The sequence below is a fragment of the Plectropomus leopardus genome, chromosome 8 (genome assembly GCF_026936395.1).
Source record: "Plectropomus leopardus strain MGB_pleo_1.0 chromosome 8, ASM2693639v1, whole genome shotgun sequence".
NCBI classification, from domain to species: Eukaryota; Metazoa; Chordata; class Actinopteri; order Perciformes; family Serranidae; genus Plectropomus; species Plectropomus leopardus.
In genome coordinates, this window is record NC_142183.1 from 12,348,474 (window position 1) to 12,374,258 (window position 25,785).

Consider the following 25,785-nt stretch of genomic DNA (forward strand, 5'->3'; position numbering starts at 1 on the left):
TCAAGTTTTTGATGCTTAGGGACAGCGCATCAGTTTCTGTTCATTACATGCATCATATCTTTTCAAAATACACTTCTAATGTAGGTTTAGCTCGTTTTTAGGTTTATTTCCTTGGATTTAGGCAGCAAAAGTGTATTGGTAGGTTAGAAAAAAGGTTTGGCTTAAAATAAGTATGTCTTGCTAACAGCACATCATGTATGCTAGGTGACATATGTCACTTACGTTCATGACATGCTACGTGAAGTTGTCAAAACGGCTAAACATATTTTTTGGTTTGACGCAAGACACGAACAGCAGTCTCCTTTGTGAAAGTCCTGTTCATGTTTGACCCATCCACCTCTCCTCATGCCCACCATACTCAAGTTTTTCTCTCTCTTTATACTACACCAGAGCATCAGATTATGACGCGACCCTGTGCATCGCGAACAGATGCTAAAGAGCGCCTTGGCGTGTCTGTAACTGACTTCGAGGGCCACTAATAAAGTGTCTGTATTTAAGGTGCTGGGAGTGTGGATGGGTTGAAAGAACTGATATTTGAACATATACAGTTTTATTTCATGTCATCCACTGGGCAAAACTCAGAGATTACATGGTTTTGGTGACATTGACTTCTCAATGTCTAAATCTTTTTTATTGTTAAATGAGGACCAATCTTTCCACTTCAAAAAGAGCAAGACTTATAATTTCAGAAACCTTTCAAACTTTTTCAATACCAAAGAACTACTAATCTGATTCATCCTAGCGTTTGTCAAGTGTCCTCACTAAGCTAGCTGTCACAAGTGATGGAAATCACGATCGATTCATGTTAAGAAGAAGAGAATCCATTAAGGCCCTGCTGTTCATTTCTACACACTGAGAGTAATTACCTTTACAGCTTACGTCTTTCTCGGTGTGTTTATGAAAAGATTAGGTGAATGGATTAAATGAACTGGAAGACACTGAAATTGGATACCTCTCCTTGCCAGGGTCCACGTGTTGTATCACGCAGACACACAAATTGCAATGGAATATTATCAGCATGTTCTGAAAACCTGCTTCCACGCTTGTTAATTATAATGCGTGCAACACAAAGGCACTTAATGTGTAGCTTTGCAGATGGAAATTCCTGGCTGTAAGGACCCCCTGCACCTCGCCGACCCTCGTTTTGTTGAAATTAACACAGCGGGAGGTAAATCTTTCCATCTGTGTTTAGCAGATAACTTAGCTATCAAAGCTTTTTTATATACCAGTTCTCGTGTCACCCAAAGCAAATACAAAACTCCAGTGAGTGTTAATTCTCTCATAATGTTTTCTTCTATGTATATAATGGTGTTTTTGAGTGTTGGACCAGCAAAAGATTTGGCGCATACAACAGAAAAGAATAAGACATAGTGGATTTTTTTTTGTCTTTAGAATTGTTTTTTGAAGATATCATTCACGTCGGCATCTAATTGCTTTTTTGTATTAAACTGAAGTTCTAATTACCAATTTAGGGATTACATGCTAAATTTTAATAAAACAAATGGCTGATTGTTCCTCTGCTTCCAGAGCTGTTTGAGTACGAGGTTAGAATCGTCACGGTTAGTTAGTTCACAGTAGCATTAGTGGCTTACTGTTCTCCCCCCTTTTTTGCAGCAACTGTTAAAAATGAGGGAAGAATTAAAACAGCGTGAGGCAGAGCTGGAGAAAAGTTTGGAGGACAAACAGCAGCTGAAGAACCAAGTGCAGACCCTGAAGGAGGGACTTCAGAACCTGCAAAACACACACACAAATGTAATGCAGGTGAGTTTGACAGAAAACACACTTTTGTCAGATGGGATTTCTGAGAATGAAGAAAGAGAAAGACCATGTTTCCTTGTTGGGTTTTACTAGTGTACTGCCTGTTCAAAATGTGCTCGTTCAAAACATGCCTGTTTGGAACGCGCCGATTGCTCGGCCTGTGGGATTGCTGCGTGCATCTTTTTCATGAACTGGTCATACTGAGAAACGTTTTGAGTACCTCTCCTACTACTGCCAGAGCTAGCATTTCTAATAAGGAAAGGCAGGAAAAGCAAAGCAAGACAGCGTTTCCCCGGAGTCCCTAAATCATTGAATCCCCCCGATGCACACACAGAAGTCGCAGCTACTCACGGTCAACAACACTGGTGAAATACACTTGATCTGGGCATACAGAGTAAATTTTGAACCCATTTTGGAAATGTTGTTGTTTAGACTTAGACTTAGACTTAGACTTAGACACGTTTATTTATCCCACTTGTGGGAAATTAACTTGTCACAGCAGCCGTGTGTACAGAAGAAAAATATATAAAAATATCAATATATACAAAATATAAAATATAAAATATACAAGAGTGCAAAAATAGGCATGTATCCAAGAAGAAGAAAAAATGTACAGGTTTTAAATACAAAAGTCAAAGATATACCAGAAAAAGTAGTTGTAGTAAATAGTAATAAGGATAAGGATAATTAGGCAAAAAAGTGACATGTGCATAGATGCAACTGGCAGAAACTTTTGATTGTAGTGAGTCCAGGTTATTGTTGGCTCAGGCTGGTGTTGTATAGCCTGATGGCCGATGGAAGGAAGGACCTGCGGTAGCGCTCCTTCCTGCAGCGTGGGTACCGCAGTCTGCTGCTGAAGGAGCTGCACAGGTCTCCCACAGTCTCATGAAGGGGGTGAGAGGGGTTGTCCATGATGGATGTCAGCTTAGCCAACATCCTCCTCTCACCCACCTCCTCGATGGAGTCCAGGGGACAGTCCAAGACTGAGCCGGCCCTCCTGACCAGCTTGTTCAGCCTCTTTCTGTCCCGCTCTGTGCTTCCACTGCCCCAGCAGACCACAGCATAGGAGATGGCTGATGCCACCACCGAGTCATAAAATGTCCTTAACAGAGTCCTGCTCACACCGAAGGACCTCAGTCTCCTCAACAGGTGGAGATGACTCTGGCCCTTCCTGTACAGGACATCTGTATTGTGTGCCCAGTCCAGTTTGTTGTTGAGGTGAACACCCAGGTACCTGCACTTCTCCACGATCTCAATGTCCAGGCCCTGGATGTTCACCGGTGCAGACTGAGGTGGTTTCCTTCTGAAGTCAATCACCACCTCCTTTGTCTTGCTGGCGTTGATGCTCAGGTGGTTCTGTTCGCACCAGCAGATAAAGGAGGTGATGACCTCCCTGTACTCCAGCTCGTCCCCCTCTGACACACATCCAACGATGGCTGTGTCATCGGAGAACTTCTGGATGTGGCAGCTGTCAGTATTGTGGGTGAAGTCTGATGTGTACAGAGTAAACAGGAACGGGGAGAGCACTGTACCCTGTGGAGCCCCCGTGCTGCAGACTACCACATCAGACACACAGTCACTGAGCCTCACGTACTGCGGTCTGTTGGTGAGGTAGTCGATGGTCCATGCAGCCAGGTGACGGTCGACCCCGGCTCCCTCCAGCTTTCCCCTGAGCAGGGCAGGCTGGATGGTGTTGAAAGCACTGGAGAAGCCAAAGAACATGACTCTCACAGTGCTCCCGGGGCCCTCCAGGTGCGAAAGTGACCGGTGCAGCAGGTAGATGACGGCGTCGTCCACACCGATGCCCGGCCTGTACGCGAACTGCAGGGGGTCCCTCGCGCTGCTCACCAGGTGCCGGAGGTCGGTGAGAACAATCCTCTCCATGGTCTTCATCAGGTGAGAGGTTAAAGCCACTGGCCTGAAGTGGTTGGGCTCCCTGGGGTGCGAGGTCTTTGGAACAGGGACCACACAGGAGGTTCTCCAGAGGAGTGGCACAGAGCTGGTCTGCACAGTCTTTAAGCAGTCTGGAGTTGATGCCATCAGGGCCAGTGGCTTTCCTTGACTTTGTCCTCCTGAGCTCCCTCCTCACCTGGTCAGCAGTAATGGAGAGGCGGGGGGTGGAGCTGTGGTGTGACTCCTGCTGAGTGTGGACGGGGGTGGAGTGTGTGGATCTGTCTGGTAGGGGGGTGGAGAGGGGTGACATGGTGTGATGGGGGCTGTTGGTGTCTGAGGTGACATGGGGGGAGGGGGGTGGCGGAGGTGTGAATGCCCAGACAGGTCAGGGCTTTGGTGGGTGGGGGAGGGTGAGGTGGTGGAGTCAAATCTGTTGAAAAACTCCTACAGTACATGTTCACAGTCTGCAATGTAAATCCAAAGCTCATAATTTATCTAATCACATTGTACAGTTCAATCATGAAGCCACAACCTGAGTGTTCACAGTGTATGTGTAAAATAGATAACAGAGCGTCGGCTCCAGCGGACCATTCTGGCTGTTTACGATTGTCAGTCATGATATGTATAAGTTTGTTTGTTAGCAGAGGTATCATTCACAATAATATAGAGACAGATGTCTCAAAAAGAACTTAAAAGTCCACTTCTGCAAAACTGGCTCCATCCAAGTTCTGATATCCTCTCTGTCTCTCTCTCTCTCTCTCTCTCAGTCTCCCTTGCTATCTCTGCAACACACACACACGCGCACACATACTGGAGTTAGGAAGTTAGCAGCACCAACAAACTAGCTGGATATACACATAACTATTAAGTGAGTAAGAGAAAAAAGGCCTTGACCTTGGGGAATTCATGCTACAACTGTGCGAGAGCCTGACAACCACTGACTACAATTTCTGGCATGTCAGAGATTCATCCAAACACATGACACCTGGTTGGAAGCAGTTGATTGGGGCATGACTGGTCCTGTCTCCCCACTGTACACTGCAGGTGACATAAGCCGTACAAATTAAAAAATCAGGCCAGAAACGTTCTCAAATCCCACCATATATGCCCAGTTTTTGCAGAAGTATTGATTTCAAACAAAATGTATTATTTGCAGTGTTGACATAAGCCACAGCTGTTATAAAGTACAGCATGATATTTTACCGGTAACATTACTAGTATTAGGGTTAGGGTGACGCTGTTCCTGAAGGTCATCAACTTATGCTCACTGACTCCAGAGAAGTGAACGGTTCAGTTTTAACCTTAGTATGTTCAGCATTCAGCAGCAAAAAGGAACTACTGTCAGTGAGCCACAGCTGCAGAGCTGTGAAGCCCCGCCCCCACGACTGTATAGAGAGTCATTTACTTGTTAATCCAAAGTTTATTAACACTGACTGTGTCGTGCATTGAAATTGCACCAAATTTGCTGCTCACCAGGTGCCGGAGGTCGGTGAGAACAATCCTCTCCATGGTCTTCATCAGGTGAGAGGTTAAAGCCACTGGCCTGAAGTGGTTGGGCTCCCTGGGGTGCGAGGTCTTTGGAACAGGGACCACACAGGAGGTTCTCCAGAGGAGTGGCACAGAGCTGGTCTGCACAGTCTTTAAGCAGTCTGGAGTTGATGCCATCAGGGCCAGTGGCTTTCCTTGACTTTGTCCTCCTGAGCTCCCTCCTCACCTGGTCAGAAGTAATGGAGAGGCGGGGGGTGGAGCTGTGGTGTGACTCCTGCTGAGGGTGGACGGGGGTGGAGTGTGTGGATCTGTCTGGTAGGGGGTGGAGGGGGGTGACATGGTGTGATGGGGGGGCTGTTGGTGTCTGAGGTGACATGGGGGGAGGGGGGTGGCGGAGGTGTGAATGCCCAGACAGGTCCGGGCTTTGGTGGAGTGGGGAGGGTGAGGTGGTGGAGTCAAATCTGTTGAAAAACTCCTACAGTACATGTTCACAGTCTGCAATGTAAATCCAAAGCTCATAATTTATCTAATCACATTGTACATTTCAATCATGAAGCCTGAGTGTTCACAGTGTATGTGTAAAATAGATAACAGAGCGTCGGCTCCAGCGGACCATTCTGGCTGTTTACGATTGTCAGTCATGATATGTATAAGTTTGTTTGTTAGCAGAGGTATCATTCACAATAATATAGAGACAGATGTCTCAAAAAGAACTTAAAAGTCCACTTCTGCAAAACTGGCTCCATCCAAGTTCTGATATCCTCTCTGTCTCTCTCTCTCTCTCTCTCTCTCAGTCTCCCTTGCTATCTCTGCAACACACACACACGCGCACACATACTGGAGTTAGGAAGTTAGCAGCACCAACAAACTAGCTGGATATACACATAACTATTAAGTGAGTAAGAGAAAAAAGGCCTTGACCTTGGGGAATTCATGCTACAACTGTGCGAGAGCCTGACAACCACTGACTACAATTTCTGGCATGTCAGAGATTCATCCAAACACATGACACCTGGTTGGAAGCAGTTGATTGGGGCATGACTGGTCCTGTCTCCCCACTGTACACTGCAGGTGACATAAGCCGTACAAATTAAAAAATCAGGCCAGAAACGTTCTCAAATCCCACCATATATGCCCAGTTTTTGCAGAAGTATTGATTTCAAACAAAATGTATTATTTGCAGTGTTGACATAAGCCACAGCTGTTATAAAGTACAGCATGATATTTTACCGGTAACATTACTAGTATTAGGGTTAGGGTGACGCTGTTCCTGAAGGTCATCAACTTATGCTCACTGACTCCAGAGAAGTGAACGGTTCAGTTTTAACCTTAGTATGTTCAGCATTCAGCAGCAAAAAGGAACTACTGTCAGTGAGCCACAGCTGCAGAGCTGTGAAGCCCCGCCCCCACGACTGTATAGAGAGTCATTTACTTGTTAATCCAAAGTTTATTAACACTGACCGTGTGGTGCATTGAAATTGCACCAAATTTGACATTGCACATCCTTGGGTCCACAGCAATACACCCAAGAAGTTTGAAATACATCGGATGAACGGATCTTAGTGTGAAGGACACACAGACAAACTGAGCTTCATCGTTCTACAGTTCGATATGAAAGTTCATTTCTGGGTGACTCTTTGCTTGAAAGTGAACACTATCTAATTTGCACTTTGATAAGAAAGAAATTAGTTCAAGATGAGTTTCAATGCATGAAAGATATTGGAGAAATAAATCACAGATAAACAAAAGGACAGGATGTGATGGTGGTAATATGTAGTTTTGGGGTCGAGAAAATGACTGAATAATTTGAACTAGTTTAAAACTTATTTCAAAGATCATCAAATATCCTAAAGTAGCTATTTTGGGTGCATCTTTATGATATCATCACTGCGGGAGAGGACCTACCGCAGAGAGACAGACGATTTCTAACTTCAGTCAGTGCTCTGGTGTTCCCATTCTCCTCCCAGGGAGCTTAGTTCATTCTTTTTTAACACACAGTATAATCGGCTATTCAATTTCTAATTTCCATCCAGAAATCTTAAAAATGCAGCTTTTACGTTTTAAGTGGCTCAGTTAAATGACTTCCCTTCATTTAGCTTCTGTTATTGTCCAATAATGCATATAACAGAAAACATATTTAACCAACCAGCTGTCCTTTGTTTGCAGTAAACTTGTCTTTTCCACAGTTTTAAGTTTTGCATTAGTGTAACAATCCTTCAGTGACAGTTTATATTGACAAAGATGTTCACACAAGGCTCATAAATGGTGGCACTGCAATGTGGCTGTACAGTATCTTAAGTACAGAAACAATTAGTTTATTAACCTATAAGTCAGCTGGCAGAAAACAATTTTAAACATTGTTTTTTTTTGTTGTTTTTTTCTCCTACGGGACAGTGAACTGAGCATCTTTGGGTTTTAAAGTGCTGGTCAGGTAAAACAGCCAACTTGACAAGATCACCTTTGACTCTAGGAAATTATAAGATTTCCGACTGTTTTCTTTAAATTTAATGATATAATGATAAATTGTAAATTGGTTGCTTAAAGCTGCAGTATACGATTGTGGAGAAAGATAGTTGATTGTTGAGTTTCAATCCCAGGTTGTCAAGTACCGATATTTGAGGACCTGGGAATGAGACTCAACAATCAACTGTCTTTCCCCAGAATCACATATTGCACCTTTCATCAGTAATGAAAATACTTGTACATTTACACCATGCTTTATTATCCATGATATGGCCTGCAGCAGGGTGTACCAGCTGAACATAGATAGGAAGTAAGACTGTCAACATTTACAAAATTGTAACTTGTTAATTTTCCTCAAAACTGTCCTGTTTCTACTTGCTCTACAACTCAACAAAATTAACAATTATCAAAACATTATCGCAGGTCATGATGTTCCTCAGTTCATCCTTCAGTTTCAGTAATGTGGAAAAGAAAGAATAACTAGTAATGTGAAGTTAAAGACTTTCAGCAGCATTTATTTGAAAAAGAGACAGTATGTATGCTGTCAAGAGTAAACCACTAGCAAACTTTTTTTTTTTTAATTTAACCCATATTTAACCTGTCGCATTGATATCAATGATCTCCTTTTAAAGGGAGACCTGGCCAAGACAGCTGAATAGGAATAAGTTACAAACAACAATAACAACAATAAAAACATAATAGGACATACAGTTATACGCAGAAATGTCTAAATCACCATCGCACAATAACAAGTACCAACAGATTCATTCACGCTTGTACTTATGAAACATGATAAAATGCTTTCAACGATTCATTATTGATCACGTCTGTTGTACTTGGTGTTTTTTACTAATGAAGTTTTCATATTAGATTCATTCGATTGATTCATACCTGCTGGCGTGGTGTCTATAAAGGCATCAATTAAATTAAACTGAGACTGTCTCATAACCAGTTAAAAACCTTTTGTTGTTACGTTAAATAGTAGTTTTTCTCCATGTTTTGGCACAGTTGGTGGTGATGTGTACCATACCAGAGTACACAAGTTCTCAAGACCATTTTTCAAATTTATTGGGGCACAGGTTGACAAACCGTGCCCGGGTACACAGTGTTCACACTAATAAAATGAACTGCACTTTGGGGTCAAGTGTACTCAGATCCAGGACCTGGTCCTGGATATGAAAGCTCCCAAAGTTAGGATCACGTTATCATGCATAAATATGGCCATGAATTATAAAAACATTAACAAAGTAAAACTACCATCTCTGAATAATGAATTCTTCCAAAGTCAACTCCCCAACCTAGTGGTGCCTGCAGCAGTTCCCATGTCACTGGTGTACCCATCTGTTCCAGGTGACAGTCTCTGTACAGCACAACACTGAGCGTTAACGTTGGTGCATGTCAGCGTCATCATAAATGTAGAGGGAGGTAGACAGTCACAGGAAATACGCTCTAGGTAAAATATTGAAGAAAACTTCTTTCTCACTCTTCCAACATTAGATGCTACCATTTTTCCCACCATCCCACCACCAAAACACTTAACCGTCTCACAGTTTTTCAGTTCTGTCTTACAGTCAGGTGTTTTGGGAAAATAAATTAGCATGGATCATTCAGATTTATCATTTATTGCCGTGTTCTTCATTTCTTCACGTTTAGATGTTGGAGCTTTGACCTCGGGGGGCCATGTGACGCGATGTTACGTGATGTTATGTTATACAAGCATGATGCTGTAACTGTGTCACATGTTACATGTGTCTTGGCATTATGTGCCATCATGGGATGATTCAGTGACCTTTTGTAAGCAGTAGAGAAACAATCCTGTAAGACTTTTGTGCTCCGCTTTACCCATTAATAACCACTGACTCTCTCCAGAGAGAGAGGGGGACAATTTAATTGGCTTCTATAATTCGGTATAATCTCTCCAAAATATAGTGTATAAATTATATATTTTGCTCCCAAATTCATTTAATGCTGTTTCCTGAGTGTTTGAGACAGTTTCCACCACAGCCCATATAAACATTGAAACAGTTGTTGCGCACTGTATTCCTTCCTCTTCTTCATTACGGCGAGTAAAACTCCCTTCTAAATGCGCCTCCACTGTGAGTGTAATAATACACTCTGAAGTATAACTATAGTTGATATGAGGCTTTAACAGTCTGAGTTAGATCAATCAACTGAGTGGCTTCCAAAGTTAAAAAGTCTTTTGAGTTTGAGATTCCCTTTTTGCATTGCTGTCCCTCCACTGCAGCTCAGCACTGAAACACAGTCTGTGAAAACACAAAGAGGGAATTCTGTATTAAAAAGACTAACTTTGGAATTTATCCACTTGATTTGTTTAACTGCTGAAGCCTCATATTACTTTCAGATAAACTTTGGAATGTATTTTTGCACAGAACTAGGACTGCAGTGGATTTTGTCCCCCATCACTTACATTGCTGGCATTTCAGAAGGGGATTTTTTAATAACCAGTGTGAAGAGGAACAATTATCACAGCAAGCGAAACCTGTGTCACATGTACATATGGGCATGTGAGTGGGAAAATGCAAAACTATCCGTTAACCTGCCTGTTGGAGGTATAAATCTTAAGCAGGAAAATTTGCCACTTTTTATGTGGATGTGCAGCAGTCTGGTGTAGTGGAAGTTCCCTGGAACAAAAGTGCAAATTACACAAAACATGTCAAATACACACAGTTGCAGAAAATAAATTAGTCTCACATCATCTTTAAAAGTCTTAAAAATAGTCTTTATTGCAAAAACACTCGAATCATCACATATAAACTAACTGCATTTTCCTTCAAATGTGTGCTCCTCTACCAGACAGGATGTTTTTTTTGTCCTTTTTGTTATTTTGTCCACTCCTCTGTTCTCACTGCAGCCACATCAAAAAACCCAGAAGGAATCCTTTCATTTCCGAAATGGAAACATATTCAACATGGTCGGCCGCAGTCAAATTGTTTCCTTATTTGTCTGCAGCTGAGATATTATGTGACACCAACCACCTACGAAAACCCAATCACGTTCCCTCATTCCTGAACATTTTGTCCTTTCGGTTACATCAGCACAGTCTGCGAGGCAGTAACTAAGACATCACATTGATATCAATATGTACACGCAGTAATAGTGTGATCACCACATGAGGGGATATTACCTGCAGAACACGTAAGAGGTAAACCACCGGTGCCGTCTCCGAGCTGTTATACATCATCAATTAGAGCCTACGCTGCTTCATTATTCATCCATCCCAACATCCCATTTGTTATTTGATTGAATGTGTTGCTTACATTGAGGCATGTTTTTCCCAACAGAACCCCATCTACTATTGATCAGAGGCGAGCTTTTCTATGCTGCTAAATACATTGCAGTGTGATCTACAATCTTATTAAACAATTTCAAGTTTCAAGGGTCATTTTTCTCTCTTAGACGCGTCATGTTTACTAATGTTTCAGGTGTTGTCCCATATTCCCAATATTCAAGCGCTAATGTTTGTTAATGTTCCTTCTGGCTCGGCATAATGAGAGGAAGGGCTGTCATTAAAATGAGCCTCAGGTTCAATCGCCTATTAAATTGGATAATAATACAAATGAGAGACTCTCAATCCGCGCGGGGAGCTGCTCCATGTGTTGTCTGTTTGCTTTGAGATGCACGAGCCGACGGCAGGTTTTACACGTAACGCAGAGGTGAATTAGTAATTTGCCAAAATGTCTCTTCCTTCACGTCAACCCGGACTGACAGAGTTGTCAATAGCACGCTAATGGTGATGAGTTTGATAAGGAATGTGTCGCCACAGCTGTTAGCTCTGGGAAATATGCTAATTAAATTCCTGCATGTGGGCAAACATGAATCATGAGAGGCAGTCTCATTAAAGGGAGAAAGAGAAATCAATTTTTGGGTGTAGGTTTCTTTGAAGATTAGCGGTCGTTGTGGGGTTATTTGTCACATTTAGGAGATCTTTTCATGCCATCAGTTATCCTTCACTGGTCCAATCACAGTTCCTGCTGTTGCCAAGCTGTCACCACACATTACTGGACTGACACAATGCGGGTCGTTGAGGCTTTTTTTTTTTCTCATATATGTTTTAGCATTGCCATTAGTGATTATTTTCATTATTGACTGATCAGGTGATTCTTTTTTGTTAATTAAAGGTGTACTTAGTATTGCATTTCTATCAAGTTGGGGGACTTGCAAGAGACACATTAGAAGAAAAATGGTCAAAACCAAAGCAGCAGAGGTTGAGATATTCTAATATTTAGAATAGAGTTGAGTAGGACAGAATAGAATAGAATGAAATAGATAATACTTTATTGTCCACTTTTTGCACGCCAAAGGTAAATGTGTCTTTGGTTTGTTTGTGCAAGATCTGCTATTAAAAAGGGTACTTTAAAACACATTGACATAAAATTTTTTTAAAAAATCAAGTTTAGTCCCTCCTTCATATGTGGCTAGCTCCAAAAAATCAAGCCTACACTTTCTATAATGCAACGAAACAGTGTCTTTTCACACCCCTCCTGACTTGTAAATGCCCTCAAACTTGACAGCCACTGTTTTTTGTTCAGACTTGCTGTTTCGAATGTTAAAAAACTCCCCTCTCTCTCTCTCTCTCTCTCTCTCTCAAACTTGGACCAAAATCTGATCAAACAGTGAAGTCAGGCAGTACTTATTGAATATAAATCAAGATCATTGTACTGCACTGCCTATTTCTCACCTAAAACATTTTAGTCTGAAAAAACTGAGATCAAACAGTCAAGCTAAGCAGCGCTGATCAAATATAAACCAATATTCTGTGATTGTCTTGAGTATTTCTCGCCTCAAATATTTTCAGAAACAAAGTTTAGATTATTGTTTAACTGTAATATGAGATCATTTATTACCAGACAGCTGACATTGTTTCACACATATGGGTTTGTTTCACACATATGGTATGGCCTGGTGTGGTGCAATGCATTCTGGTAATTGTAGGTTTTCTACCTCCTGAGCACTCTGTTAAGTCTGTTCCCTGCAGCACCGATTTAAAAAGTATTTGCATCTGTCAGCTGTATGGATAGCCCAGTGTTATACAAAGGCAATCTTTCCAGCCATGAAATACTTCTTTAACACTGTTGATGTCATTATTCTACAGCCATTACATTGTGCAATCAACATTTACTTCATAATGATAAATTAAAGCAAAAAACTTGACTATTTACACTACAACACCAGGGGTTGCAAATAACAACAGTATAGAAACTAGTAAGCAGCTGAGCAGAACAATGAAATTGAAAAGGTAGTTTATGATAGTACATGTCAAAATCTACTCTTGATTGTTGTACAAAGGCAAAAGAACAAAGAGACATCTTGGTTATTGAAGTTTCACTGTGAAGAGGTAGCTAAGCCCACTGTCTAAGGCTAAAGGCATACTTCGAAACAAAAAGGTTGAGAACCACTGAGTCTAATCAGACAATGGAGTAATCATTTCTGCACTAATATATTCCCAGTAAATCAGAACTCACAAAGTCTTTAATTGTTTCAGATTTATTAGCTGACTGTTTTGTGCCAATTTTGATTCAAAAAGAGTTAATTATATCCATATGGATTTCAGTGTCCCTGCTTCCCTTTGAATGTTGAAAATCAGCACATTTCTGGACATTATTCTAAAAATAAACAAAGCCCGTATTTGTCTGTTTTTGCACACCATGCTGTGTGCCACCACACTCCCCCCGTCTGTCTACATTAGTGCTTAGCTTGTTTCTCTGTGGCTTTTCCTCATATGTTTCTAATGTGCCGCAGCTGGAGATGTCGACGCAAGATGACAGAGGCAGCGAGGAGAGCGCTAATCAAACCAGCGTAAGTGGAAAAAGGTTGCCCCCCCTGCTCCTCTCCAGATATTGTATTGTGTCCTCATTCTCCCTTCTCCCTTCTTCCTCCTCCTCCTCCTCCTCCGACTCTCCTCTCTAACCTCTTCCAGTGGCATGACAGATCATTACAGGCCAATCCAGTTCACTGCAACTGCATTTGTCATTGAATAAATCACCCAGACACAACTAGGCTGGAAAATAAAGGAGTCATAAAGTCAAAGTGGCTCTCACATGTGTGTATGTCTACACACCCACACTCTAGCAGAGAGTGTTATGGATAGATTAAAAACAGAAAAGGGCCACCCGGCATCCCACACCATAAGTGGAAATAGTACACACAATAGTATGTAGGACAACAAACAGACAAAAACTCTTCTGTTATTCCTCTGCTATGTTTCTGCCACCTGTCAGAGATCTGAAACAAACAGCTTGATCATTTCCCTTCCAAGTCTCTCCCTCTCTCGCTATTTGTTCTTCTAACACTCGTCTCCTTTTTGTGTCTCCGTGTGTGACACACATTTCATCCCTCTATCAGAATTATAGCTGCTGGCTAAAAATTCTCCCTCGCCTCATTATCCTCATCCTCATTGTCTCTCCGCATTAATGTGTTGGTGGTGAAACTTTCTGATGCGTTCATTCTCGTTTGTGTTTGTCTTTTTATTGTGTGCCATCTATCAGCTTATGTTTAGGCTTGTTTACTTCTCGCCAGCCACAGTCAAAGTGTGGCTCGTAGTAGATTCATTTAAGGTAACAGTGTTATTCTGTGTGTGTGTGTGTGTGTGTGTGTGTGTATATGTGTGTGTGTGCAGGAGGCCACAGTGTCAACGGTGGTGTCCTGCAGTCAGGAGAAGGAAGGTCCTACAGAGAAGAATCCACCGAGTCCTGTCCACTCTGAGAGGGAGGCACTGCTAGTTGGTAAGCTGACACAAATCACATTCTGGCACTTCTAAAATCACTAATATGTGAATGTCATATTTGCTATATTTTACCTACAGTGTAAAGTACTCAGTGGTAGTAGTGGTAACCACATATGTTATTATGCATTACCATGAATACACATCTTTTGAAGTTTCCTCCATGTTTTCTGTGGCAGCTGGTTTGTGGTCATTTCAGAAACACAGTCCCTTCAAAAATATGAAAGTGAAAGGATACGCACATTTAAACAGGGTTCCTATGGTCATGAAATTCCTGGAAAATTTATGAAAATAGAGACACTTGGGGCGCCCAGTAGCTTATTTAGTAGAGCAGACGGCCCATGTACTGAGGCAGTGTCCTTCCTTTGTTTGATTCCAACCTGCGGCTCTCTGCTGCATATAATCCCCTCTCTCTCCCCCTTTTACGCTTAACCTGTCCTATCAAATAAAGACAAAATGCAATAAAAATAATGTTTTAAAAAAAGCAAAACTGGTAGGCCTACTGTTTTGGAATTAACTAAATGTTTTAGTTATGAATACACACAGAACAAAAATTTGAAGGCGCTAACACTTTTTTTTCTCCCATATTTCACAGGTTTAATTTGAAGAACTAAGACTTCTTTCATGCACACAATAGATATATTTCTCTTAAATGTTGGTCACCAAAAATTTAATCTGTGTTTGCCTTTTCCAAAATAATCTGTCCACCTGACAGGTGTTGCATATCAAGATGCCGATTAAACAGCATCATTACTACACAGTTGTGCCTTGGGATGGTCTCAATAAAAGGCTACTCAACACTCCTGTGTTTTGTGATCAAAATTTGAGATAAATATATCTATTGAGTGCATAAAAATCTTTTAAAAAAATGCCAATCTTTACCTTAAACAAAGGTGTTGCATTAACATTTTTGTTATGTTTCTTCTGTTGTTTTGGCTAATGTTTCAAATGTTCATTAAAATCCCCAAACACACTATGCAATATAAATTCCTTGTATTAATAATCTAAAATGTAGCTCTGCACTGTGTGACTGTTGAAATTTCACTAACATCACATGATACACATTGGCATACACAGCTTGTCAGTGGCAGGAATGTCTAATGAGCAAGTAAAGTTAGCCACCCAAAGCATTATTTAATTCAACTCAAACATTAATAATGAAACTTAAGGTATAACTGCCACTTATGGCAGCTGCAGAGGGCTAGTAGTTGCTTATCTGAACATGCCTAGGAAGTGCATGTTTAATAATGTATTGCTTTTGAGCCACAAATACAATATATGGCTCAAGAGAGGCAGACCCAAGTGGTACTGGATGTCGGCTCCGTACCAAAACGTTTGATGATGGCAACATGGGGGGAACGACTAGTCAGCCACTCTAAAGGGAAAAAGCAACAAGACAGCCCGACCACTGCGAGCACCAGTATAGCCTCTAGAAAACTTAAACCTACCTATTTTAAACTACTTTAATAAAGTCATGGAAATGGGTGAAGTATCATGGCAAAGTTATGGAAAAGTTTTAAAAATTATTGGGTAAAAAATGTGTGGGAACCCTGTTTAAAGTGTCTGTATGTTTCAAAAAGAACGTTTTTTTGTCTGATCTGTCTCAATTTTGTCGAGCATGTCGAAAAGCAAACGTGTTTATACCTGTTCTATATTGCTGCGCTGTTTTGGCTGCACCGCACTGCTTCCCTCATCTCTTATGAAGATGCTTTCAAACAGCGGGCGGTTGCCTTCATTTTGAATCGGCAGAAGTAGTGTGCAAAGACAACGGCACATCTCCCAACTACCTTTGATCCTACCAGTCTGTACACCACAGGCTGCTGCTTTCCACCCAGTACGATCTGATTATGCCGCCAAATTCTGCAGGTTGTCTTTTATAATAAAGTAAATAGCAATATATATAAAATATATATAACAAATATTAGTGGGGTCACATTGCTAACTACTATCATAAACATAGTTTATTGTCCCAGACCAGGTAATCCAACTTTGAAGCTGATTTTGCTCCTGTAGCATTTTTTTTATTGATCCGTCTGATCTCTGTAGGTGAACAGGTGTATGATTCAGGGAACTGAGATACAGTTAAAGTCAGTTTTGCTTCCCTCGCTGTGGTTTCCGTAGTTGCCATGGTCACACAGCGAGCCGCCACAGCAAGCTGGAAAAGTTGAAACATCATAAATTTTGAAAGCAGCTAAAAAAGAGCTGTGCACGGTCACGAGAGCGGCAGCCTCCCTCTCCTCACCTGCAGCTGCCGCCGACCTCAGCGGCACATCTGCCTCTCTGTTTATACAGAAAACAACCACTCGCTGTCTGAAAGCAGCCTCCCGTCGGCCTTCATGGTGTGGCACTTTCACACAAAAAGTGACAGAAGTAGTTGTTTGAACTGTGAACAAAAGGAGCTTGAGAGTAAGGCTCAAAACCTGCATACTTTGACTAAACACCTGATCTGTTGCTGCATAAAGTGCAAATTATTGTGTGAGAAAAGCTGGTGGACACAGCCCCAAGCACCCTCATTTTAAGTATAATGAGGACGAAGGTGGGTGCATTTTCTTAAATTTGTGTTGAATGAAAGTTCCATTAAGTAATTGGCAAAGCATAAACCTGAGGGCAGGAAGTAATACAGCATTAGTTAATGTTTGGTTTCTGGGCTGCAGGCATTGTACTTGATAGATATTTGAAAGGTCTGAGAATAGTGGGAAAGTGGGGGTCAGAAGGGGCTTAGAGCTCAGTTTTGCCCAGGGCTCTCCAGCAGATTACCATGGCATTGTTGAAAACTGGCAGCAGGTGTGAAAGCTGTAAGAACTCAAGTGAACATTGTTGTGGTGCCTTCAGATACAGCATGAATGCATGCAAAGTTGTGAAAATTCTCAGAGATTTGCTTTTAAGGTGAAATCTCATCTGCTGCTGTTGAGAACAACCTCCTAATTTGCATAACACTGTAAAGCAAAACCGGGATTCACATCAGATTTGGAAAAATCCAATAGTCTCTAGGTGGGTTTCCATTACAGATTTGCGTAAAACTTGGGCAATATTTTCAAAATGTTGATAAAACACAGATGACTGCATTTCTGATGATATTATGTGACTTTTCCTCTGACAATAACATTCCAAGAAGCATGGCGATAGATGTTCAAAACATTAGCAGGTTTATTTCTGTTACAGCCGCCGCACTAGCTCTCTCATTATTTCCAATCGAAGTCGAATATGAGCGATAGTGGAAAGACAAGTATACATATACATACAGTGGCCACGTATCAGGGATTTCTGGGAAGTGATATTCCGCGATTTCACAGAGGAATTTTGCTTTATGTGGAGTTATGTGATGCAATAGCACTCTTGCAGCGCCTGCTGCATCATGAAAAAAGGAGACAGTTCCTACTGACAAGTGCAAAGCCATAGCATCATGTGACCTATAAAAGCAAAAAAGTGTTTCCATTGCAGTTTCATGAAATGTGGCTTTTTTGAATCCCCTGAAATACCACCTCATGCAAGCCTAAAATGATATATGGGTGTTTCTTTGAATTTGATGGCTTTCCATTAGATGTATTTTAGATTCGCAATTTCGATTTGTGCAAGACTCAAAAGAGGACAGACAGGAGGAGATGTGGTGTAAAATACAGAAACAGAGGGAGTCTTAGGGAACACAATGTTCCCTAAATGTTTTATAAGCAGGCGGTAGATGATTGTTACACAGAGTCTTCACATTGAAGCCTGTAACAACTTCACAAAAGGCTGCTGTTTCAAAATTAGGGAGTGCATAAGAATGTAGCATTAGCAAAGTGCCAAAGATTTTTTTTAAATTTATGATTAATTCTCTCTCAAAATCAGCTTAGGGGAAAGGCATAGAAACTACTGTTACCGCATGCAGTGTGCAGCACACACACCCTCTGCATCACCTAACGTTACCCCTACATGGAGCAAACATATGGAGAAGGAATATATATTACAACCAGAAGAATTGTAGGATTAATAATAAGTTTTATAATAATAATAATAATAACTTCTGAGTTTACAAAGTCATTCAACAAACAAATTAAAGCAGAAATGGGGTACACAGACGGCAATACAACACCAGAAAGCGAAACAGTTCTATTGAGCATAAGCGAGAAGAAACTAGGGTAGAGTTAGATTAAAATTAAAACCACAGGACAAATAATGCAAGATGTATAATGTTAATATAAAATAATACAAAGAAAAAGACCAAAAACAATGACAACAGAGTCAATAAAAGCAATAAAACTGATAAAAAATGAAATAAAATAAATAAAACTTATATTAAAAATGTGAAATCAATAAAAAATAAAATGATTACATGTTTATATGGTTATTAGGCACTAATATTTTGCTGCTGAACAGATTATCAAAGATTTACACTACCCTGTTTCAACCTGAACCTAAAAATTCCTTCTGATCAGGCCAGTGTGTTTCAATAGAGGTGTTTACATGAGCTGTTTTGTCCTGATGGGGCTATTATTCTGATTATTAGTGGAATATAAGGCTGCATGTAAACCCACCTACTCACTCATATTTTGGCAATCTGCACACACAGAGTGGGCGCACGTAGTTACAGCAGACATCTGTATTAGTAGTTTGAGAATATCTTCATTGGCTCTTTTGAGGCAAATAAAAAAACAGAAAGGAAAACCACTCCAGTGGATGATTTCATGCAAATAAATCAACATGAAATTCTACTTGGTATTGTATCTGAATGGACCATTAGACTCCCAGTCAGTCTCTTATTCATTGTCAGTGGAGCAGCTTCGGGCTAGCACATTGTTTCTGGTCGCGTTATCGACTGACCTCCTGCAGGGGGCAAAAATGAGAGTCTTGAAGTAGTAATTTCCTCTTAAGAGTCTGAAGTGATTGTGATATGGTAGCTCTGGTGTTTGAGCCAGTGGAAAGCTTTGTGACTTTTACGCTGTGTGTGTTTGTTTCTGTTGGTCCCTCTCTGCTTTATAGGTGGTTAGTAAGCAGAGGTGGAGGATTATCTCTCCTGGCCTGTGTGTGAGCTGATAGCAGATGGTTTGTTTGAGCTGGGGGAGAATATGGCTTTGATGAGAGACAACGGCATCAAAGCTGTCATTAAACACTCCCTCTAATCTGGAGCCACAATATACAAGAGGCTCTTAACAGTACTGGGACTGTGGGAGAAGCCACTTGGAGCTTGTGTTAGACTCACTCAGAGGAGAGAGGGAGTACATCCTTTGGCGGTTAGACAATTTTTTGACAGGTGACAGGATCTGGAGGCATGTGGCATGTCTCTGCTTTAACATCTTTGCATGACTTGTTTTTTCTTCCTCAGGGATCATTTCCACGTTCCTGCACGTCCACCCGTTCGGAGCCAGCATCGAGTACATCTGTTCCTACCTGCAGCGTTTGGACACCAAGGTAACAGGCATGCATGAATCAAAGCTGCGGAGTAGATTAGCAGAGCCACCCTTCAGTATCACTCTAGGTTAGATGCAACCATACACACGCTGTCAGACCCCTTACAGGGCTGACGTATGGGCCTGTTGTGAGCCAGAGTCCTGCTGTGTAGAAGAGATGCAGCCCCTCAACGCAACAGTGCTCTTAAATGCTTTTAGAGCCCTTTCCAGAGGAATGGATGCTTGTTTAGGAAAGTTCCACAGGTGAGGCTGAAGCACTTAGGAATACTTAATCACCCATTTTTTAACAGTTAGTCACCTGGTGTTGTGTTGAGGTTGTAATGAAGAAAACGTTCTTTTTCTCGGATGTCTCTGCTGTGAATGAAGAGCCCAAAACCGGAGAGAATCCCTGATGAATTAAAGTAAAAGGGAGCCGCATTTAACAACAGCAAAACTACATCAAAAAACATCCGTTTACAAACCCTCACACAACTCATGCAGTATAATCCAAGTCTCATTTATCCTGTCATATGCTCAGTACTTCTCAAACACTCAGACATTTCTATGAGGAACTGAATGGAAAGTGAAAACTCAGCTAGTCAGACTGTATTAACAGCATTTTACCTCACTGAACACTGAAGCTGCTGGTCTACCACTGCCTCACTCAGTAGTTTGTGTTATTATGTTACTTTGTTGTATCCGAAACTAAACTTTTAAAACACCCAATTCACACAATACAAGCCCATACATACATTCTGTGAATGTTTATATTTAATGTGCAATGCAATGCTTTACAATGTCTTATTTATGTTTACTTACTTATGTATTTAAGCATGGTAATTTTTTTATTATTATTTATTTATTCTGCCCAATCCTCATGTGAGTAATTATGCACAGGACCACGTGAGCCGCCAGTGTGCATCTTTGCCCATGTACTGACGTCTCTAACATACTATTACTGAAATACTACTACTAATACTGAGTGCTGCTTGTTCCTGTCTGTCAGTTTGTGTTTGGTCTGGGTAGACTGTAAAACTGAATTGCCCTTCTGGGATAAATAAAGTTGTCTGAATCTGAATCTGAATCAATTCCACAGACTAACTACCTGATAAAGGTAGTGGTAGACCAGCGGCTCGAGTGTTCAGCGAGGTAAAATTATTGTTTTTGTCAATGGAGTCTGACTTTGAAGAGAACATTAGAAAAGTTTCACTTTCCATTCAGTTGTCTGTCAGGACTGTTTGGGAAGTATTGAGCATACGACTGGATAAATGAGACTTGGATTAAACCGTACGAGTTGTGATTGCTGTTGTTAAACTCAGTCGCCTAAGACTTCAGTTCATTAAAAATTGTCTTTATTTTTTTGATTCTCCATTCACTGTAGAGGCATGTGAGAAAAACAATAATTTCTTCATTAATTCAGCATAACATGACATGAATAACTGATATACAAATGGTCATTTGAGGGTTAAAGCATTGATTTAGTTTCAGTAATTTTGAAAAGTGGTGTTGATACTCTCATCTAACTCTCACAATGTAAACAGACTGGAGCTAGATGAAAACTGTGTACCTTTGTAATCTCATTAAGATCTCTTTTGCGAGAGATGTCTACTAGGGATTGGTTTTGCAAAATATCCGGCCAACATATTTCTCATCAAATGTTTTTACATAAAGTAGCAGCCTTGTATTTATCAGACTGTCTGTGGTTAAAACAGCAGATGTCACCTGTGGCCGATTAGATCAGCTGCAGATAATCAACATTGTTTCTGTAACAGCTGAAATGAAAAGTTTGGCTGTTCTCTGGTTAAAATGCGCTCTGCAGCTGGTGTCTGTATGCAGCCAAAGATTGATTGTGAGTGAAAAGACGCATGACTTCATAACACCACTGCACGTTTTGTGTTTTTGTAGTTCAACAGAGACAAACTGAGGGGCCGCTCTTCTTCTAAAAATGCCCTTCAGTATTTTGAATCAGTAGTTTGTGAAGTACAGTAGGCTGCAGCTATTACATGAACATTCATTAAGCTGCAAGTACAAGCTAAGGTGTTTCTGCCTTCTCAGCCAAGAAAAAAACGATTCAAAGGAAACATTCAAGAAGGAAAAAAGCAGATATAGGCAGTCACACAAAAACCCAGCATCAGAAACAATAAGACATCTCAGAACATATGTTTGGTGAAAAATAGAATCCAAAATACTTCAAAAACTTTTAATTTAAACTTTTGAGACAGTTTATCTCACTTTTCTATCCCTAAATGTCATAGCTGTATGTCTGGCTAGTTGCGTGATTTCCCTGGATGCCGGAACATATTAAAACTAGATCCCTCATTCTGACACTCGAAGCCAAACACCACCCTTAGTTTCCACTCCGTCTGGCAAAGCACAGCTATTTTATCCCCATCTTTCTGAGGAGGCATTTTAGACGTATTATCGCTCTTCACTGCCACTTACGCGAGGCTTTCAAAAGGCCAACTTTCAATGTCACCTTCAAAAGGTAACACTGAGATTAATGGCCATTTCTGCTCCCCACCCCGACGAGGAGACCTTCAGAAAAAATGGCAGATGTCACCGCTCCCTTTACAGTTGCAGTCATCTGCCGAACTGAAGATTAAACATCTTGGCTGAAACCTTCAGATTTCAAGCTGCTTAAACTTCCTCATTATTAGGGAGAATTAATTTGTCAAAAACTTTGTCTCTACAAGTTTGCCCCAAGAAATCACTGTTCTCTTTGTTTGAATGTGCTCGTCAGCACCCTGACTCATACTCACACATGCAAAGAATAGAGCGTGACGGTCTTTTCTCTCATGCCTTTTGGGCTTTTTGTCAAGTGTGTTCACGTGTGTATGTCAGCGTACGCCCACGCCTGTCTGTCTGTGTGTGTGTACGAGTTTGCCTGTGCATCTGTTGTTCCCACACTGACTCTGCACTACACACATCAAGCAGCCCACAGAGTTTTGTCAATATCACGGACCAGACTCTCCCAGCAACAAGCCCAATCCTCCCTGCTTATCTGGTGGCTCCACACACAGCTCCATTGTCTGTGATGTCACAGCAGTCCTATCTCCATGATGGACCTTAATGCGTCCTGACATCAGCAGGGCTCAAACAATCAAGTTATTAATGCAAGACACTGGGTTGTCTACGGCAGCTCGTACGGTGGATTTTGACAATGTCACCTCAGGACATCAGTTGACTGATGATCCTCAGCCCACTCAAGCGCAGTGAGCCAGATTAAGCGTAGTCAGGTGGACACTATGCCGTCACACCCTCGCTATAAATTCACTTGTGCTGTGATTTTCTCATTGCAGTCGAGGTGTGAGTACAGAGGAGGTGTGGAGTGTGTAAAAGAATAAATTGTGGACGTATGAGCAAAGTTAACCTACCATAAAACTTCAGTTAATAAGGCTAATATTTGCTTCAATCCCTGACCTCAACAGGCTTATATTTTGGGCAGGCGTCTGTATGGGACGGGCTTTTAATTTCTTTCGCACAAAACTTGCTCAGCAAAGATGGAAGTATAATCAAATTATTTATTTAACCCTTTGAGCGACAAAAGAAGAAATGACCTAGAGGTTTGAAAAAATCTGTGAAAAGTAAAATTTAAAAAGTAAAAATTTAAAAAAAAAAAAATCCAAATAGAGACAGACAAAAGAGAAATTTAAAAAAAAAAAAAAGCAATGACCTGGAAAAAAAAGCTTAAAAAATTTAATAATTCTGTAAAATAATATATAATTATGATAATTATGAATATAGTTCACTGAACATTTTTCCTCAGGTACGAATTGCTTCACCTTGTCAATGTGGACTTCATGTTTTGTAATGTAATATAATGAATATGTATATATATAGACAGATAGATACATGCACTTTATGATCATGAATGAAGATGAGGGAGGTGTCACTGTTTTCATCCATCAATTAAAAAAATGTCTAATGCACTTGATATTTGTGACTGAGCAAGCAGCAAGAAAAGATCATTTTATATTGATATTGATATTGATCCCTTCCTAACATTGGGCTTGTCTCAGTCAGAGATTTCATGACAAAACAAGAGACGTTTGCATAAATGAGGTCAGAGTTACTGTATATGCTGATACTATGTGTGGAGCCTTTATAACAGACAGCCAGTCAGCATACTTACTTTAGTTGAAGCTGCTTTATGTATTTTTAATATCAGAATTTAAGATCCACACCAATGCCTACAAGGTTTTTCAAAAGTCCATTAAAATATGATGATTCAGTCAAAAAACAAGCATCAAGGTTCGAGGATGATTAAAACTGAATGAAACTGCATCGACAGCCAGCAAGCGATAAAGTCCCTGGTGACACGCTGTAGACCAGAGCAGCGTCTGCAGCTTTCAGAGATTTGATTGGCATTCATACAACAACAAGTGTGATAATTCTTTTTCCAATTCTTAAATAAAATCGCATTGTGTGTGTGTGTGTGTGTGTGTGTGTGTGTTTCAGATTAACACCAGTGAGGTGGAGGCTCTTCTTTCTCGACTGCCCTGCACCTTCAGACAGGAGCTGACTGGCGTCGGAGCCAGTCTGGAGAAACGCTGGAACTTCTGCGGCTTCCAGGGCATCAAGAGCACATAGACTCTGCCCAGGACGCTTCTGGGACATCATAGAGACAACAGACAGATGAGACAAAATAGGGACACCGTAGAGATGCGAAAGACACAGTATAAAACTCGCAAAATATCAAAGACGGTGGACTGTACCTGACTGTATAAGGACACAGAGGACTGAGCACAGATCTCAGATCAGGAGGGAATGTTACATGAGCATTTCAGGGACGTAAAAACGCAGCATTTCCAAGGTAACAGGAATGTTGACACCAAATCGCGGTGACAAAGTCTTCATGAACTCTCAGTTTCTTAGTGTCTGCAAAGCATTTTTAGACATAACGACTCTGCAGTAGTCGCAGAAGACCACCGGCTCCTACAGTCACTGGATTATAATGTAGTTATCGCCCACGTGGGCCGGGGCATTGTGCTTTCTGAGCCTGCGACTGGCTCTGTATGGTGTCGGTGTGAGCCAGGACCACAGGGCTAACCGAGGAGGCTTATCAGGGTCTAACTGAACACTCCAAACCTCCGAAGCCTTGGGCCTCCCTCTCTTCTCTTTTTGCTGTTCCTGGTTTGTAAAATAGATCAAAAATGGATATATTTCTTCATTTTATGTAAAGGCTGTTACCAGTTGCATAGAATCATTTGTTGTAATACACTGTAAATGCTTGGATGATATTTTTGATTATAAAAACGACGTTTGAGTATATAAAATGTTTGAGCTAGTATTTTTGGCTGGACTGCAGCATGCGAGGCCAGTCCCATAAACGTGAAGGTCTGTCCGTGAGTGAGTGAGAGAGGAAGTCGCACTGTTGGTCGGAGTGAGTGATGACCTGAGTTTTGGTGTTTCCTCATCGGCCGTTGCTCTTGGGGCAGGCGCATGGATATATAAAAAGAACTGGAGACAGCGTTGGAAGTGGGACCCTGTTCATTTTTATGAGAGTTGTTTAGTCGTGCATGAAGCCAGAAAAGCTCTATATCCGCAGTAAAAAAATGCCCGGATCTTCTGTATCATGTGGCCCACAGAGCAAGCACATTGAAGACTTTTTGCCGCCGAACTGCTAACTTTAGTTACAGCGCCAGGCTAACATTATCAAGGATAAAACCATTTAACCATGCAGCTCATCTAGACTTTCCAAAAATCAAAAAGTAGATGAAGTCCTGATAGTGAAACAAGTCATTTCACAGGGGCTGTTGATGTCTCTTTTGCAGTGTAAGTCTCTGAAAAGTCTTCCTGGGCCATGGCTTCACGTGAATGACCCGAGCACTGTAATTCAATGTTTGGCCACTATATCTGCTTAATAGCTGATGCTGTTGCTGTTGCTGTTGCTGTGGGCTCGGCCAGTGCTGTACGGAAAAATAAGTGACTGAGTATGTGCCGACACTTCCTGTTTGAATTTAAAGTCTTCATTTCAAATGAAAAGCCCACTAGCGTTTCATACACAGTCAAGCCATATACTTGTTAAATGTGTATCTGATGCTCGTAGAGGTTAGTTATAAGAAATTGTGTGTG

The 25,785-nt window shown here is 41.1% G+C and overlaps 1 protein-coding gene across 5 annotated transcripts in view; it reads left to right on the top strand.

Moving 5' to 3' along the window:
• LOC121947736 (ecto-NOX disulfide-thiol exchanger 2) overlaps positions 1–24,986 on the top strand; it is a 242,114-nt gene extending 217,128 nt beyond the window's left edge. For all 5 annotated transcript variants that reach the window (XM_042492831.2, XM_042492832.2, XM_042492833.2 and 2 more), the window contains 5 exons: positions 1,615–1,761; positions 13,363–13,419; positions 14,240–14,345; positions 19,647–19,732; positions 24,169–24,986. In XM_042492831.2, the coding sequence (XP_042348765.1) occupies positions 1,615–1,761; positions 13,363–13,419; positions 14,240–14,345; positions 19,647–19,732; positions 24,169–24,300 (528 nt within the window). In that variant the 3' untranslated portion in view covers positions 24,301–24,986. The remainder of the gene's footprint in view (positions 1–1,614; positions 1,762–13,362; positions 13,420–14,239; positions 14,346–19,646; positions 19,733–24,168) is intronic.
• The last annotated feature ends 799 nt before the right edge of the window (positions 24,987–25,785 follow it).